Below are 19474 nucleotides of genomic sequence, written 5' to 3'. Positions count from 1 at the left end.
CTATTTAAATGATTAGGAAGAAGAAGGAGGAAGAGAAGAGTAGCGCTTGCAGAAGGTGACAGTGCTGCATTTTAACACAGATAACCAAAAGCTATTGGGACAGAGTTCAAAACTGACATATATATATATATTTGTGTTCTATTTTACTGTATGTTTTGGTTTTGCTTTATGCCATGGGAAGAAATGGAATCAAATGAAAGACTGCCATGCAGATGATGCCATCGCCACAAACCAATAAACTTCCTGTCCCTACAGTCTATGGAAAAGTAAGGAGAACAAGCTTAATCAAAATATGGTGTCTGCTTTTTTAGTTATTGCTTTACTGATATCCCTGTATATATGAATTTTACTTCTTATTTTGTCCTCCAGCTCTGAACAATTAACAATAGAATTAAACCCATGTTACCTACACAAAAATAACTGTTAAAGAAAGTGATCAACAAGTCAGCACAGGCATGATGATTAAATTTTCCCCACTGGTACACCTACGTAAGTTACATGCACAGTGGTTGAACAGGTGCATTTATGTAAAAACCTTAGTTAGGGAGAAAGAGAGGTGCTTGTTGTCTCCACTTGATAATTCTCAGATGTAATATTTGTCATCCTCCCTCGCTTAAGCATTTTGTTTATATGTGAGCCATTAGACTAGAGTGGGAATGTGTTCACATATGGTGAAATATAATCTACTAAGATATATCACACCTGCATGGTGTAGTATACCTTATTTTGTATTTGGTTCATCAAAAGGTGGTAATCAGGTAGAATTTGAATGTGCTTTACATTGCCATAATTGCACATGAATATAGCCTTGTGATAACTACAAATGGAGCCCTTCTGTTTTTTCATTTGTACGCAAAGAAAGGTCAAGGTAACACTTATTATGTGTTATTATTTTTTTTTCTTAGCATTGATTTCTCCACAGTTGGAGAATTAGGAGAATTTATAAGGCTTAGTGTTTTCATATCATCACATTATTAACACCTTTAAGAGCTTACCATACCAAGGCATTGATGGCACTGAGAGTAAAAAAAAAAATACATAAGCACTATTTGAAAGCTGTAATTTGGGCACCTTAAAAGGTGACCCCTGCAAATTTCAACCTGAAGCTGTATCGGGTAAGTCCAATTGGTAGGACTTCCTGAGATAGGCCTAGACGATGCAGGAGTGATCACATCTTCCATCTATACTGCAATTGCATTGGAAACCTCCAGGAAGAATGAGAGCTCATAGTGCAACAAAAGGAAATCAAAGCTAACTTTATTGCTCATAGCCTCTGTGGGATTAAATGGCTGTAAGGTGACAAATTACAAATTGATTATTATATCAATCTATACTGAGTGCACTGGTACTGAGAGACATTAAAATTGTAATGTAAATTCTGTGGGAGTAATTAGGTTGTCAGCTAATGGTCCGGATAACCCCTTGCTCCCTGATTCATCTATTTTTACAGCTAAACACCCCTTTTTTATAATCTAGCAAGCAGTGAGTCTATCATACTTAAAACTGTATGTGATCAGGACCACCTTGCTGTTTTTAAAACCTATTATTAGGAAATGAGGGGTTTGACGGTAGTGAAAGTAGAAAGGAAGCAAAGTACATTTAAGTAAAGGCCCTGAGATAATGATAAAACCTTGAGATAAATTTATTTCACAAAATCCAGACATCAACATTATTTAGTCTTTGGTTAAAACATTGTTTATTTTCATGTTTTCTCTCCTTAATTATTAACAAAAGCAAAGTGACACTCTACACAGACTGATGACAACAAATTTCTAAAGAGCTATATAAATAATGCAGAACAGAAGTAATGAAAATATCATCTACACTAATAAGAAGAAATTAAGTCTCAAGATAAAAAAAATAGCTTCTTGTAGGGCTGAAATGTTTGCTTTGGTGATATTTCTGCAAAAAAGCAAGGTTACTGAACTTGCTAACTTTACCATTATGAAAGAAAAAAAAAAAAGATATAGTGTATATTATTTTTTTTTCTGATTTTTTAATCAAGGTCGCCTAGAAATAAAAACGTATTATTTGTTTCCCAAAATAAAAGAAGAGTTGTGCTAATTTTATATTGAATAAAGTATAATAAATGTTATGAATATACTATTTGTAACTATTTATGTTACATATATGATTTCAGCAATTCAACCGTTTTGGCATTGTAAATACTCTAAAATATATCAGATGCATACATTCATCCAACCTACATGCAAACGGGATATTATATTAATTATGTACACTTTTATTTTTTCTGAATAATAAATCGTTTAATACAATATGCATAAGAATTGTGCATTTCTCTTGAAAACTGCAAGCTCTTACCAAAAAAAGACATTTAGTTATAAATATTTTAAATCGTTTAAATACATATTTCATACCAAGAATATAAAAATAGCTTTTTTCTGATAAATAAAGAGGTTTCATTAAAATGACAAATAACGTGCAACGGTTAACCCACCATCTACCAACTCTGTTTGGTTGATTGTCTAGGAGATGACATGCAGCGATAATTGTCCCTATGTCTTCTCTGAACTGACAAATAGACAGCAGGAATCATGGTCACCTGAAGCAAGCATTGACAGTGCTATTGTTTGCAAATGACAATCAGGCACTCAGGAAAGAGCGTTTTGCTTTGTGATATAATAACTCCCTACGACATATGTGGTCATGTGTTCTTTTGTATATGAATTCCAGCTGTTTTGACCCTCAGGGTCTTCAGTCTGCATTAAAAAACCTGGAACACAGACCAATAGCTTACATAAGTAACAGAAAACACACTCTCAGCACTTCTAAATAAATATGTTAAGGTACTGTGCTTTTTTGTGTTAATTTCTTAGTTATATCTTTTTCAAAATAGTTGAAACAAAACCAACTTTTCCGTGTGTCTTTGCAGTCTCATGCATAAAGAGTTTCTACATTGCTGCTTCTGCTGAATACTATTGGCCAGTCATCATTATACATTTATGGCTTTGTCATCTTTAAAATCTATTGTAGTTGTAATAATGTCCTGGGGGTATTCCTCCGTTGACTGTGCAGAGATGCCAACTGTCCCTTCTACATCCCAAGAACCTGGCAGATTTTCAAGGCTTAGTGAACTAATTGCTCCTTGGCTAAAACCTTCTTCAGATCTACTTGGCAGCACAAGCTGCAGAGAAGTGTCAGATGATGAACACATAGATGGAGAAAGAGTTGCAGAGATAGACTGCAGAGGAGTTAATGTGGTGTCCGAATGAGGAGATGTACACTTCAAATAAGAATATTGGTCAGCCTGAATAACTTGATAATGTGATGGAGAATATCCAAGGCCTGCCGTGTAGTAATATTCACCTTCTAATGAATTCTCTACATTTGATCCATTTCTTTGGGGGCTGCTTCCTACACTGGAAGGATCCATGTTCCACAAGTCAGATACAACTGTACCTTGACACAGCTGTGTTGGAGTTCCAACCAGGGAACCTTGCCTTTGCATGCAAGCTTGATTTGTTGTCCATGTCATTCTAGTTTGCATCTGATCCATTGGGGAGCCTATTGTAGTACCCATTCCATCTATCACTGTACCATAAGTTGAATAATATCCAACTGGTCTTTGTGCAGCTAACAAGTTTTCTAAAATATTCATGACAATCTTCATATCTTTGCTGAGCTGGGATACTTCATGAGTTAAAGTACTGACCTAGAAAAAAATTATAAACAGAAACATGGTGTTATCACAGTCAACAATATATCTAGACAATATACCGTATTTATCGGCATATAACACGCACTTTTTTCCCCTTAAAATCAGGGGAAAATCGTGGGTGCATATTATAGGCCGATCCCCACCGATTTTGTGTGATCGGAGTGATTGCGGCAATTGCTGCAATTGCCGTTGACATACACAGCCATGTGTAGATTCAAATATGGCGCCGAGACTGCGGGGATTCGTCGGAGCCGAGATACACATACCCGAGTGTTCTCGGCTTTTTTTGGCACCGCTCACAGTCCCGCCCGGTCCCGCCATTGGACCTGTGTTATGGCCATCATAGGTCTGGGCGTGACTGAGCGGCGCCGAAAAAAGCCGAGAACACTCGGGTATGTGTATCTCAGCTCCGACGAATCCCTGCAGTCTCGGCGCCATATTTGAATCTACACACGGCTGTGTATGTCGGCGGCGAGTGCACAAAGCTGCACTGACAAGGCTGCACTGGGGCAAACCTGCACTGACAAAGCTGCACTGGGGCAAACCTGCACTGACAAAGCTGCACTGACAAAGCTGCACTGGGGCAAACCTGCACTGACAAAGCTGCACTGACAAGGCTGCACTGACAAGGCTGCACTGGGGCAAGGCTGCACTGACAAAGCTGCACTGGGGCAAGGCTGCACTGACAAAGCTGCACTGACAAGGCTGCACTGGGGCAAAGCTGCACTGACAAGGCTGCACTGACAAGGCTGCACTGGGGCAAAGCTGCACTGACAAGGCTGCAATGGACACTGAAAAGGCTGCAGATGGACACAATAAGGCTGCATTGATGGGCATTTTAATGTAAGTTTTTTTTCCTTAAACTTCCCTCCTAAAAGTTGTTTTTCCTTAAAATTCCCTCCTAAACTTGGGATGCGTGTTATATGCCAGCGCGTGTTATACGCCGATAAATATGGTATCTAGCAAAATAAGCAAAAAAAAAATTCATTTTTCTACAAACCTCTAACTGACCATTTATGGTAGACATTATAAGGGTAAAAAAAGATATTTTCTATGACTACACATTTTTGTAATTTAAAATGAATGTCAGTCACCTACTATGTGACTTTTACAATTTTACTTGCTTGCAGAATATGTTCATAATTTAAAAATGTACCTTGTTATTTTGCATATAGCTTTTTCATATTATTTGACTAGTGGCTATATGCATTTAACAGAATACAACCAATATCTTTGCTGAATTACTGATGAAACAAAAATGCTTAAATAATAAGCCATCCAGATAGTATATTGTGCATACTGTATATATACAGTATACTGCACATATGCATTTCATGGGTTGCAAGAGGTTAAATTCAATTCACCTGCTTTTAAGAATCTCATTCACCAGAAAGGGAGTAGCGATGGCCTACAATTCACTGGTTTTCAGGTGGGTATTCATGCTGCTGTCTCAGCAATTCTTTCCTGGCAGCAAGCTTGATATTATGACACCATAATACCATTTCATATATTGCTCTTTAGCCTCTAATAAACTAATTTGAATGAGGAACTGTGATGAACATGGGTCTTAGAATAAATCTAGGACAAATAAAAGCATAACTCTACCCCTTATACTCTGGGAGCCCATTGGCACATTTCAGCAACCTGACCATATTTAACAGCTTGTTCTTGCTAAACTTTTTTTTATCAACATCTACACTAAAGGTATCAAATTTACAATTATTCCTAAAAGTCACAGTAATACAAAAAAATAAAAAATAAAAATGTGTGTATATATATATATATATATATATATATATATATATATATATATATATATATATATATATAAAATAATCACGCAGTGAAATCAAAAAAGTGCATACGTGTCCATAATAGATAGCAGTGAAAAGTCCATGAGATAATCCAAAGGTAAGTATAATTCTGCTTGCAGGATGGTAAACTGTCACCAACACCACCACACGTGAAGAGACAGGGGTGTACTCACATCCCCCTCTAGATTAAATGCTTATCGAATAGGATAAGGTAATAAGCAGATAAATGATGCTTGTTTAAAATCCTTATATCCAGTCTCCCAGGACCAACTGCATCAAAGGGTGTGGATCACACAGTGATATGCTCATTTAAACCATAGAAAAAGGAAAAAACACAATTGATAGTGTAATCCTGTTAAAACGTATTTATTTCCACAAACAACACCCCCATTAGGATTTGCATTTACATCAATCACAGGATATCAAAACATGGCCTCATACAAGGTAAACAGCTTGCACGAACAGGAATCACACAGTGTCTCCTACCGCAACGAGATGTCTTTCAGGTGGTAGTGAGCTCTGAGTCTCCGAGCGGCATACTGGGATTACTGATAGACGTCATTAAGCCACATACTGGCGCGTTTCATCATCAACATCATCTGAGGACGTGGCTTAACGACGTAATGGCCCGAGTTATATACTGCTGCTGATTCATAGGAAATTATCCTGTGGAGTCGCGGCATCGCAAACACTATCCAGACATAAGAATCCAGACTAAGAGAACAAACAACGGAGGCTGTAATCAGGCAAATAGAGTGAATAGCGCGATTCTTATGTCCAGATAGTGTTTGCAAAGCAGCGCGACTCCACGGGTTAATTTTCTGCGAATCACCAGCGGTATATAACTCGGGCCATTATGTCGTTAAGCCATGTCCTCAGATGATGTCGTTGATGATGAAACACGTCGGGTATGGCTTAACAACGTCTATCAGTAATCTCAGTTCACTGCTCGGAGACTCAGAGCTCACTACCACCGGAAAGACATCTCATTGCGGTAGGAGACACCGTGTGATTCCCATTCGTGCAAGTTGTTTACCATGGAAGATGCTATGCTTTGATATTTTGTGATTGACTTGTAAGTGCAAGAACTAAAGGGGGTGTTGTTTGAGGAAATAAATCGTTTTAACAGGATTACACTATCGATTGTGTTTTTTCCTTTTTCTATGGTTTAAAACGAGCATATCACTGTGTGATCCACACCCTTTGATGCAGTTGGTCCTGGGAGACTGGATATAAGGATTTAAACAAGTGTCATTTATATGCTTATTACCTTATCCTATTCGGTAAAAGTTTAATCTAGAGGGGGATGTGAGTACACCCCTTCACGTGTGGTGGTGTTGGTGACAGTTTACCATCCTGCAAGCAGAATTATACTTACCTTTGGATTATCTCATGCACTTTTACCGCTATCTATTATGGACTGGACACGTATGCACTTTTTTGATTTCACTGCATGATTATTATATATATTTTATATATATTTTTTTTGTATTTTAAATGTGTTTATACTAATAGTGTTTAGCACTGCCTATATGTGTATTTGTTTACTGTGTCTTTTTGAACCCTGGTTTGGGTTTTTATGGTAGCAGCTTTAGCCTTAATTGGCCATAGGTTATTCCTATTTAGTGCTGAATTTTTTTTTGCCCAATCCATTAAGCGCTTGTATGAGAGGAAATAGGCACCGTTTTGCTACATATTCCTAAAAGTATTTATTTTAACCTTTTCCTTCAGCAAAAGTAAAGAAATAACCTGGCTGCTTTAACACCCTAACCTATAATTTTGTCTTCTATTATATTCGTTTCCCTTGAAAACAATGTATTAACCATAGCAGAGAGCATGGCTTACTTATCTATTAACCAAAAATATTTAGGTCACTTTAATGCCACTAGTCTAGAGAAAATAAATAGACCAATTTGTAAAGAATGATGTTGCCCTGTCTTGACAGCATATCCTCATTATAAACATAAACTCAGCTGTCAGATACATAGATAATGTGACAGGTACATTATTTACTGACATTCGAAGTTACAAATGCCACCAATTAGTCTGAATAATATAATTGCCTAGCTATTTGATTTCTGATATAGATTTGACAGATGAATAAAATGGTATTTTGTGGGCTTGAAAGAAATGCTTTAAATAACATTTTAACAGTCATTAAAAATCTCAACACGGATTTTAATTTAAAATTATGATGGCACTAGGCGTTTGTTTTCAGACTGAATTTTGCTAAGCAAATAAGCTATTAGCATTTATACCTTCTGCCCCTGGGTGATGCAATGCAGAGATTTAAGGTGGTCATATACAGGTACTTTTTTGCTGTGCTAAGTTTTGGCAAAGTTATATTTGCTAGAGGAACATAGATATCAGTGGCGCACATGAGGTTCAAGGTCAGTCCAATTACTGTTTATGGGCAAAAGGGGCAACTGCATGGGGACCACTAGAACCTGCTTTAGCTTCAGGCAAGCCACCATCAACCAGAGTTTCAGAGGTCAGCAAAAGCATGCATTTGATATATTGGCTAGTGAGTGTTTTTGTTAAATTATAAGATATAATAATAATCCCTTCCTATAGCGCCAGATCTCAGTGACCCAACTGTATGTACAGTACAAGATTTTAATCATCTCCTTTCAGATTGAAAAGTGACTTTATTTCCTCATTCTGAGAGATGCCACCACCGATTTTTTGCATGTTAGTGTTCGTTTTTACATGAAAGTGTATTCTTGATTGACAGTATCTGAGGTCTGTTAAAGTGTAGGATATAACACACTTAGCTCTTTCTTTACTTTTACTATTGACATGTAATTTTTCTGTTGGGGTGAACAAATAAGATGGGATGGGGCCAACCAAATTATTTTCTCATTCCAGATGCTTGCAGAAGCTTTTATTGTGGACCCTTTTCATGCTGTTAAAACCTTGTAAAAAGGGAGTAAATACTTATAAATGCTGCTAGTATCTGATTGCTGTGTGTATCTGATGAAGTCTGAAATTACCATAAAAATGCCAACTGTCACTCAATAATCCTGCACACTTGAGCTCAACACATGTAAACCTAGATGCTAATATATTTGCTAGATTGTCTTTTTTCAAAATATGGTATCCTTAGAGACCATCAATCAAAATTCTATACTACTGTTTATGTGTAGTAAATATTGCTTAAAACATCAAATCAAAATCTCCAGTGAAAACACATCCATGAATAATGGACATCCCTAAAATAGCTGTACATTGTTTTATTACACATTCTTTAGAAATGCAAAATATATTATTCATTTTTTCTATGATACTTTAAATGTGAGTCACATGCTGCCCATGAGTCAGTAGAAACCTTTACTGTGTTTCTTATTCACAAATTATAGTTATTTACCACTGAGGTGAATAATGCAAGTCAGTTGTTTCAAATTAGTTCTAATGGATTAAACATTTCAGATTCACATCTTTGGGAACTATCTTTAATGGATTAAATGCATATTCTAACTAAGGTGCCTAATGCACCATTCATATGTAACAAATACCATAAACAAATTTCTAGAAGGATGCTGCACAGTAATCGTTTCTTAGGAGCTTAGGAGCTAGCCTTATCCACAGGACTTTACCCTAGAAGCCTGGAGAGAGGTAATGGTGTTTATGCATTGTAAAATGTGAACACAGAATTGTGACAACACCATCTGAGGCTTAGTGTATTAAACTTTGATATACAAAATTATATTCCCACTGTGGTAATTATGTAACAGCACCCAAATTATTAAAAATTGGGAGGTGACGTTACATCAAAAGTAATGTAGTAATTAAAAGCAGTGCTTCAATCAAATGCAAAACTATTATTCAATTGGGAAATCAGCACAGGTATTTTAAAGAGGACTATATGTAAAAACCCAACACAGTAATTACTGAATAACTTCTTAGGTAACCCAACAAAACCCAGGTTAATGGTTTGTTAGGGGTATTATTGTTTAAGACACCCCCTCCCTCCTTGTTGAAGAACCTGAGTGCTCAATGGCATATTGGCTAGTATCAGCATGGAAGGGTTCTGTTACCTTATGGGTTTATGTGAAATATCCATTAATAACTGTAAAATATTGTAATTAGTAATATATTTCATTTAGTTTGTATCTATGTAGGACGTAAAATATTATCTTCACAGAAATCTCTGGTAGATCAGACAAGTTGTGCCTAAGCTTGTGTATACAAGCAATGGGATCCAAACCTCATTGTTTTACACATACTCAGTTCAAAGGATCCCATGCTGGGATATGCAATGAAGGGAGGCCAATCTGTAAACAATACTTGACTTCCCGGGAAAATTCAAGTTAATCTCTTGCTCAGAATAGTCACAAGGATTTGCATTAAAGGGGGCTGACTTATGCAAAGTATAGGGATTGCAGATGTAGCCAGTCCTTAACCAGGCACAGGGAAGCTAACAAATCAGAGCCACGCTATGCCAACCAATGAAGCATCAGCCTGTAATGATATACACAGATTAGATGGGAGGGAAACACACTTTATGGGAGAGCAGCCATTAGAATGGAACCTTGGTGAAAAGGGTAATTACAGGCATACCCCACTTTTAAGTACGCAATGGTGTTTATTTACTAAAGCTGGAAAGTGCAAAATCAGGCTCACTTCTGCATAGAAACCAATGAGCTTCTATCCCCAGCTTGTTCAATTAAGTTTTGGTAATAAAACCTGGAAGCTCATTGGTTTCTATGCAGTAGTGAGCCTGATTTTGCACTTTCCAGCTTTAGTAAATAAACCCCATTGTGTACTTAAAAGTGGGGTATGCCTGTATGGGAAAGGTCTGCATTTTACTTGTAACTAAATATGTTTGTAGATGAATGTTTTAAGGAATATACTCTGTATTCCTTCATGTAATTCTCTTATTTTAACCTAAAATTTCTTCCTTGGTGTAAACTATAGATAGATGGTTGTTTATTAGGTAGACTTTCAACTACTCACCAATAAATGTTGTTATAGTGTTAAAGTTTTCACTCATGGTCAAAGAACTCTCATTTCTCCCAAATCATATCTGAGGTATATTAAATCTCCAATATAGTACACGGGTAACAGTCCTGATCCATTCAGTTCTTCATTGATGGGCATACTAGCATGCCAGGCTTTAAACTTTGGGAAAGCATAAAATATTGCATGCCTTTTATTTATTTATTTCTCCTTGTCATTGTTTCTGTACAATGACATAAGCAGTCTAGGTCCTGTGCAATGCTAACTTTCCATCCAAGAGATAGATACCAAAGGTAATCATAAAAGGAGTTTGGACCACATCCTAGTATAGTAGCAACTGTATATGTCCCTCAGGACAAAAAGTGTATTTGACGGACTTTAAGCCCAGGTTCACACTGAGCTGCGGGAATGAAGCCATGTGAGTTCAGCTGAACCCACACGATTTCACTACCGCATGTCAGTCCTGATTTCAGTGGCGATTTCACAGTTATCTGTGCAGGTTTTTGCACAGATGTCAATGGAAATCGCAACCTGAAATTGCAAAAAGTAGTACAGAAACTACTTTCTGAAATCGGTGCGGCGCCACAAATGTGGCGTTGCACCAATTAGGATGGTGCCATTGCCGGCAATTGCCTCCAATTTGACATGTGATTTGACATGTCAAATCGCATCTCAATACGCACCAGTGTGAACCAGGGCTAAAAATGTGCTATCTCTGAGAAAAAAACTTTTAATTCACAGCCATGGTTAAAATTAAATACAAATATTTAATATTAAATTAAATTTTGTTAGTGCTTAACCAACATCAAATTGTCCATATTAACCTCTTGCCGACCAGCCGCTGTCATTATACTGCGGCAGATCGGCACGATCCCACAAGCCATCGTAGCTATACATTGGCTCCTTTAAGCGGGATAGCAGGCGCTGCACTGCGGGGGTGCTGATGCTCCTGGCCGATGGTCACGATGACCACTGGCCATGATTAATCGCGGGCACGAGAGGCAGAACAGGGACATGTGCGTGGAAACACACAAATCCCTGTTCTGTTCTGTGAGGAGAGACAGATCGTGAGTTCCTAATAGCTAGGAATCACAATTCCTCTAGGTCAGTCCTCTCCACCAACAGTTAGAAACACACACAGGGAACACAGTTAACCCTTTGATTGCTCCCTAGTGTTAACCCCTTCCCTGCCAGTGACATTTATACAGTAATTAGTACATTTTTATAGCACTGATCGCTGTATAAGTGCCAATGGTCCCAAAAATGTGTCAAAAGTGTCTGATGTGTCTGCCATAATGGCACAGATCACCGCCATTACTACTAAAAAAAAATAATAATAAAAATTCTATAAATCTATCCCCTATTTTGTAGATGCTATAACTTTTGCGCAAACCAATCAATATACACTTATTGTGATTTCAATGTACGCTCTATTTGTGGAAAAAAAAAGTACGCCAATTTTGTTTGGGTGCAGTGCCGCACGATTGCGCAATTGTCAGTTAAAGTGATGCAGTGCCGAATTGCAAAAAATGGCCTGGTCATTCAGCAGCCAAATCTTCTGGGGCTGAAGTGGTTAAAGAACCACATATAAAAAACATGAATTGTGTGTGTCTCCTTTAAAGCAATCTTTTATGATCCTGTGTACAGGAAACAATAACACATACAAATTAAGGGAATCTGTTTGCTCTTAGGAGCACACCTTTAAAGTCCTACAAACTAAATTTGTGTTCTGAGGGACATTTATAATACAGTAACATTTCATCCAAGTAAACATTATGTTAACAGTCTGCTTTTGTGAATTATGTGTTAACGTTGCATAAGAAGGCATATACACTGTAATGCCTGTAAGTAACACTTCTTCCTTTAACCTCCCTGGCGGTATGATTATTTCGGATTTTAGGTGCTGAAAGCGGTACAATTATTTTGCATGGAAATTTGGCGTTTTATATTGTAGGTCTGTAAATCTTAACAATAACACACTTAAATCTGTCCAAACCAGAGTCTAGTAGATATCCCGGGTATGATAAAGTTTGAAACACAAAAACATAAATTATAATATAATAAATAAAAATAAATAATTAAAAAAAAAAAAAAATAGTATTAAAATAAATTTCCCCACAATTCACTATCACTCAATTCTGCAAGTGTTCTAATTTACTATCGCTGTTTTCTAGCTGGTCTAAAGCCACTTTTGACGTAAAGGGACACTTTTTGGTTGCTATGGACAATCTCCAGTTTCCAGGCAGAAAGAACAGTGTATATCATGTAAAACTGCATGCAGGGCATGGGACAAAGCACTGGGGACAAAAGGGATGTGAAATCATTTCATACAGTACTGTAATCTGTAAGATTACAGTACTGTATGTGTTATGATTTTTACTTTTTTTTTAATTTGCCGCCAGGCTCCGCCCCCGTGCGTCGCGCCGCTCGCAGGGAACGGAGCCTGGCACGGAGAGGCTTCGGAGGAGGACGGAGCCCTCGGACACTGCGGGTGACATCGCAGGATCCCGGGGACAAGGTAAGTAAAGCCGCCCCAGGATCCTGCAATGCGATCCCGAGTGTGGCTCGGGGTTACCGCTAATGGTACTGAATTTTAACCCCGAGCCACACTCGGGAATACCGCCAGGGAGGCTACGCAGTTTGGCCATCATTTTGCTATAGACAGGGTGGGACTTTCGTAATTCTGGGTGGACGACGTGCCTATCACGTGGCCGTGCAGCAGCTAATCACTATACTGGCCCACTGCCAGTACCATGTGATCGCTGTGACCAATCACAGCAGATCACATGAGAATTGTAAACAATGGATAGCTTCCTTTCATGCCATTCATTGTATACAATTATGTTGCTATCTGTGATTGGTCACAGTGATCACATGGTGCAGACAGGACAGATCACAGCCCATCTGTGCCACGTGATTAGCTTTGCCCAATCACAGCTAATCACAACAAAAGTTATTGAATAAATATGTTTAATTCAGTAGAAATGGTTTCTTATACCAATTACATTTACTGGTATAAGCAATCATAAGGTATTAAAAAAAAAATCCTGAATTCCTTATATAATTCCTTATATAATTATGAAGCTGCCATTAGTGCTAAAAAATTGTCACTGATCTAACACACCTACATATATAGGTTTTACTAAAATGACTTTACCCTTAGCTTAGTGAATGAGGCGACACTCTGCCACCTTCAAACCATGTGTAAGCAAAAATACTGTTTTTATTTCCATTGCACTTGATTGGGCATTATTTGCAAGTTGAATTTTCACCACATTCACTAAGCGAAGAGGAAATACCTTTGCAAAGTGCAAATTCCCTTACAAACTGAGCAGCCTATTTTCCTTTAGAAAATCAACCACATAGAATTAACAAATACTACAGGCCTAAGCAGAGTACATAGACCATTCACATTAGTAAATGCCTCTGAAGAGATAACGTTCATTTTAACCTCCTCACCACAGTCACAAACACATGTTAGAATGAGCGTGTAAGATGGTCAGTCAATGATTATGCATTATAGGAAGTAACAGCTGAACTGGAGGAAATCCATACAAACACATACTGTATTAACATCTGTAATCATCTTTGACCACAATTATACCTGTAGAGTAGGGATGAGCCGAACACCCCCCGGTTCGGTTCGCACCAGAACCCGCGAACGGACCGAAAGTTCGCACGAACGTTAGAACCCCATTGACGTCTATGGGACTCGAACGTTCGAAATCAAAAGTGCTCATTTTAAAGGCTAATTTGCATGGTATTGTCCTAAAAAGGGTTTGGGGACCCGGGTCCTACCCCAGGGGACATGTATCAATGCAAAAAAAACTTTTAAAAACGGCCGTTTTTTCGGGAGCAGTGATTTTAATGATGCTTAAAGTAAAAAAAAAAAAAGTGAAATATTCCTTTAAATATCGTACCTGGGGGGTGTCTATAGTATGCCTGTAAAGTGACGCGTGTTTCCCATGTTTAGAACAGTCCCTGCACCAAATGTCATTTTTAAAGGAAAAAATCTCATTTAAAACTGCTTGCGGGTTTAATGTCATGTCGGGTCATGGCAATATGGATGAAAATCAGTGAGACAAACGGCATGGGTACCCCCCAGTCCATTACCAGGCCCTTTGGGTCTTGTATGGATATTAAGGGGAACCCCGCACCCAAATTAAAATAAGGAAAGGTGTGGGGCCACCAGGCCCTATATACTCTGAACAGCAGTATACAGGCGGTGCAAACAAGACAGGGACTGTAGGTTTGTTGTTAAGTAGAATCTGTTTGTAATTTTGAACATTTTTAACGTGTTTAGCTCCAGCCAAAAAATCTTTTCTAAGCTTTTTGGAAAACATAGGGAAGGGTTATCACCCCTGTGACATTTGTTTTGCTGTCTTTCCTCCTCTTCAGAAGATTTCACCTCACTTTTTTGTCCCAATGAAAAATGTTTTTTGAAAATTTGGGTTTTTTTGTGGAACAAGGATTGGAAAGCATCAGTGGAAAGGAGAAATTGTTTTCCCATATTAACTCTTACAGGAGAGAATTTCCCTTCCTAGGGGTAGATTTCATCTCACTTCCTGTTGTCTCCTTCCGTTTGCAAGTAGGAGTCGTTTGTAAGTTAGATGTTTGAAAGTAGGGTCCTGCCCTATATACTCAGCAGAAATTTGGGCCTTAGGTGTTGCTGTGGCCACAACACTGTAAGCCCTCACAGGGCCCTGCTGTGAAATATTAGATCAAGAATTGTAATTACATGCCCCTGTTGAACAGGAGCTGAAAAATTAGGCCTTAGGCACTGGTGCTGGTGCCACAACACTGCAACCCCTCACAGACACTCTAGTTGGAACGCAGGAACGAGCCCTGCTGCAAATTATTGCTTCAAAAATTGTAATTACACGCCCCTGTTAGACAGGGGCAGAAAAATTGGGCCTTAGGCACTGGTGCTGGTGCCACAACACTGCAACCCCTCACAGACACTCTAGTTGGAACGCAGGAACGAGCCCTGCTGCAAAGTATTGCATCAAAAATTGTAATTACACGCCCCTGTTAGACAGGGGCAGAAAAATTGGGCCTTAGGCACTGGTGCTGGTGCCACAACACTGCAACCCCTCACAGACACTCTAGTTGGAACGCAGGAACGAGCCCTGCTGCAAAGTATTGCATCAAAAATTGTAATTACACGCCCCTGTTAGACAGGGGCAGAAAAATTGGGCCCTAGGCACTGGTGCTGGTGCCACAACACTGCAACCCCTCACAGACACTCTAGTTGGAATGCAGGAACGAGCCCTGCTGCAAAGTATTACATCAAAAATTGTAATTACACGCCCCTGTTAAACAGGGGCTGAAAAATTGTGCCTTAGGCACTGGTGGTGGCGCCCAGAACCAAAAATGTTCTTACAAGCTATCAGCGTGATGATTGAGGAGGAAGAGGATAATTACTCAGGGATAGTCACTCAGCATCAGCATAGGCAGTCTTTGAAGGGATCTGAGATTTCAAAAAAAATTATTCGGTTACATCAGCATCAGGTGCTTGGTAGCTGGTGGTGATCCAAGACTCATTCATTTTTATGAAGGTCAGCCGATCGACCGAGTCGGTGGACAGACGCACCCTGTGATCGGTTACCACGCCTCCAGCAGCACTGAATGTGCGTTCCGAAAGAACGCTGGATGCAGGACAGGCCAGTAGCTCAATTGCATACTGTGCAAGCTCTGGCCAGTGATCCATCCTCAAGACCCAGTAACCCAGAGGATTTTCGGTGGGAAAGGTGTCCAAGTCTGATCTTGCCCCTAGGTATTCCTGCACCATGTAAAACAGACGCTGGCGATGGTTGCTGGAACCGATCATACCTTGGGGCTGCGGACCAAAAAATTGTCTGAACGCATCGGTCAGACGGCCACCTTCTCCACCGCTCCTTCTTTGACTGACCGAAGCCTCAGCAACACGTTGTCCAGAAACAGGAGTTTGTAACCTCCCAGTCTCTGGGAACGCGTTGCACAGACCTTTCTGCAAGGCCTCCCGAAGATGTTTCATCCTCTGCTCCCTCTGCGATGGCAAGATAAGGTCCGCAACCTTACCCTTGTAACATGGATCAAGGAGGGTTGCCAGCCAGTATTGGTCCTTCTCCTTGATACCACGAATACGAGGATCCTTACGCAGGCTTTGCAGGATCAGGGAGGCCATGCAGCGTAGGTTTGCTGAGGCATTCGGTCCGGAGTCCTCTGGGTCACTAAGAACGACATGGTCCGCAGCCACCTCCTCCCAGCCACGTACAAGTCCATGTGTTTCTTGGGACTGATCCCTTAAAGACTGCTGCTGATGCTGAGTGCCAGGCTCCACCTCCATACTGACACAATCTTCCTCCTCCTCCTCTTCCTCCTCGTCCTCTTCCTGTGTGATCGGCGGGCACGCAGGAACACTGTCTGGATAAAGGGGGCCTTGAGAGCTAAGGAAGTCCTCCTCTTCCTGCCTCTGTTCTGCCTCAAGTGCCCTGTCCATTATTCCACGCAGCGTGTGCTCCAACAGGTGGACAAGGGGGACAGTGTCACTGATGCATGCACTGTCACTGCTCACCATCCTCGTGGCCTCCTCGAATGGTGACAGGACAGTGCATGCATCCCTGATCATGGCCCACTGGCGTGGGGAAAAAAAACCAAGCTCCCCTGACCCTGTCCTGGTGCCATAGTCGCACAGGTACTCATTGATGGCCCTCTGCTGCGTGTGCAGCCGCTGCAGCATGGCCAACGTTGAGTTCCACCTGGTGGGCATGTCACAGATTAGGCGGTTCTTGGGCAGGTTAAACTCCTTTTGGAGGTCCGTCAGCCGAGCACTGGCATTATATGACCGGCGGAAATGCACACAGACTTTCCTGGCCTGCCTCAGGACATCCTGTAAGCCCGGGTACCTGCCCAAGAACCGCTGCACCACCAAGTTAAGGACGTGAGCCAAACAGGGCACATGGGTCATTTGTCCCTGTCGGAGGGCAGAGAGGAGGTTGGTGCCATTGTCGCAAACCACCATTCCTGCCTTAAGTTGGCGTGGCGTCAACCACCTCTGAACCTGCCCCTGCAGAGCTGACAGAACCTCTGCCCCAGTGTGGCTCCTGTCCCCCAAGCACACCAGCTCAAGCACCGCATGGCATCTTTTGGCCTGCGTACTTGCGTAGCCCCTTGAACGCCTACGGAGCACCGCTGGTTCCGAGGAAGAGGCCATGGAGGAAGAAGAAGAGGAGGGGGTGGAGGAGAGAGGTGTGTCACAATCAGCATTTTGGAGGCGTGGTGGCGGAACAACCTCCAACACTACTGCACCTTGTCCTGCATCCTTCCCAGCTGCCAGCAGAGTCACCCAATGCGCCGTGAAACTTAGGTAACGTCCCTGTCCATGCCTGCTGGACCATGAGTCAGCGGTAATATGCACCTTACCGCTGACCGCCCTGTCCAGCGAGGCATGGACATTGCCTTCCACATGCCGGTAGAGAGCCGGAATCGCCTTCCGTGAGAAAAAGTGGCGTTTGGGTACCTGCCACTGAGGAACCGCACATTCCACAAACTCACGGAAGGGGGCAGAGTCTACCAACTGAAAAGGCAGCAGTTGAAGTGCTAGCAATTTTGCCAAGCTAGCATTCAACCGCTGGGCATGTGGATGGCTGGGAGCAAACTTCTTTCGGCGGTGCAGCAGCTGGGGCAGGGAAATTTGCCTGGTACAATCTGACGTCGGTGTACCAAAAGCAGATTGCCCACAAGTACTTGGCTGTGACACACCTAATTCTACACCTTCATTCCTCTCACTGCAGGTCTCAGAGAGGACTGAAGGTCTAGTGGGGTTGGAAATCTCAGCTGATGAGGAGCAAGGAGAGATCCTCTTTGTTCTTTGGTGTGGGTCTTTTAGATACGCTTGCCAACGAACTGCATGGCAGGTCAACATATGTCTGGTCAAGCATGTGGTACCCAAGCGGGAGATATTTTGGCCACGCGAGATACGCTTGAGACATATGTTGCAAATAGCAGCGGTGCGATCTGATGCACTCGTCTCAAAAAAGGCCCACACCAAAGAACTTTTTGAATAACGCACAGAGACTGCAGCGCCCTGCACATGTGGAGCTTTGGGGTGTGATGCAGTCAATGTGCTGCCCTTAGGCTGGCCCCTGGAGGGCATCCTGCCTCGTTGGTGATGTGCTGCCGCCTCCTCCTCCTCCTCCTCCTCCTCCTCCTCCTCTCTCCTATCAGGCACCCACGTTGAGTCAGTGACCTCATCATCCCCTCCCTCCTCATCACTGGAGCAAACCTGGCAGTATGCTGCAGCAGGGGGAGCATGACTGCCAGATTGCTGTCCTTCTTGGGCACCCCCTCTGTCCGCGCTCATGTTACTGCCTTCATCGAGCTCAGTATCGTCATCAGAGCCTTCCAAACGCTGGGCATCCTCCTGGAGCATGTACCCAACACTGTGGTCAAACAGTTCGAGGGAATCCTCATGAGGACATGGTGGAGCTAGGGAAGGAGTCACTGATGACATTGAGCTGAGGGAAGAGGCCGCTGCTTTGCCAGACAAAGCACCCTGGGCATGGGTGAGAGAGGATGAGGAGGATGAGGACGGCTTGGTCATCCACTCGACCAAGTCTTCCGCATGTTGCGGCTCAACATGGCCAGCTGCCGAAAAAAAGGCCAAGCGTGTCCCATGGCCACGTGCTGATGAGGATGCACCGTCTCCACGACCAGCACTAGACACAGAGCCTGCTTGCCCTCTCTTATTGGCTTGTGACTGTCTGCCTCTCCTTCTTGGCCTTCCAGACATACTAATGGCCTGTAGCTGCACTAAGCTGGGATAGAACACCTGTAATTTTCTTCAAGTAGCTTTATATACTGTAACCAGACAAGCCTGCCTGTCAGTAGGAAGATAACAGGAACGGATCTAGCTGAACACTGTGAGCAGGACGCACTGTACTAAATGTAAATAGTCTAGCTGCCTGACCGTGGTACTAATAGGATCAAATAGAACACCTGTAATTTTCTTCAGGTAGCTTTATATACTGTAACCAGACAA

General features: G+C 41.3%; 1 protein-coding gene across 2 annotated transcripts in view; it reads right to left on the bottom strand.

Moving 5' to 3' along the window:
• Nucleotides 1-542: 542 nt before the first annotated feature.
• KCNH8 (potassium voltage-gated channel subfamily H member 8) overlaps nt 543-19474 on the bottom strand; it is a 1076212-nt gene continuing 1057280 nt past the window's right edge. For both annotated transcript variants that reach the window (XM_073630214.1, XM_073630215.1), the window contains one exon: nt 543-3673. In XM_073630214.1, the coding sequence (XP_073486315.1) occupies nt 2954-3673 (720 nt within the window). In that variant the 3' untranslated portion in view covers nt 543-2953. The remainder of the gene's footprint in view (nt 3674-19474) is intronic.

The sequence above is a fragment of the Aquarana catesbeiana genome, linkage group LG05, assembly GCF_042186555.1.
Source record: "Aquarana catesbeiana isolate 2022-GZ linkage group LG05, ASM4218655v1, whole genome shotgun sequence".
Taxonomy (NCBI): Eukaryota; Metazoa; Chordata; class Amphibia; order Anura; family Ranidae; genus Aquarana; species Aquarana catesbeiana.
The sequence above is the reverse complement of the archived record's forward strand: the minus strand, read 5'-3'. Positions and strand labels throughout refer to the sequence as shown.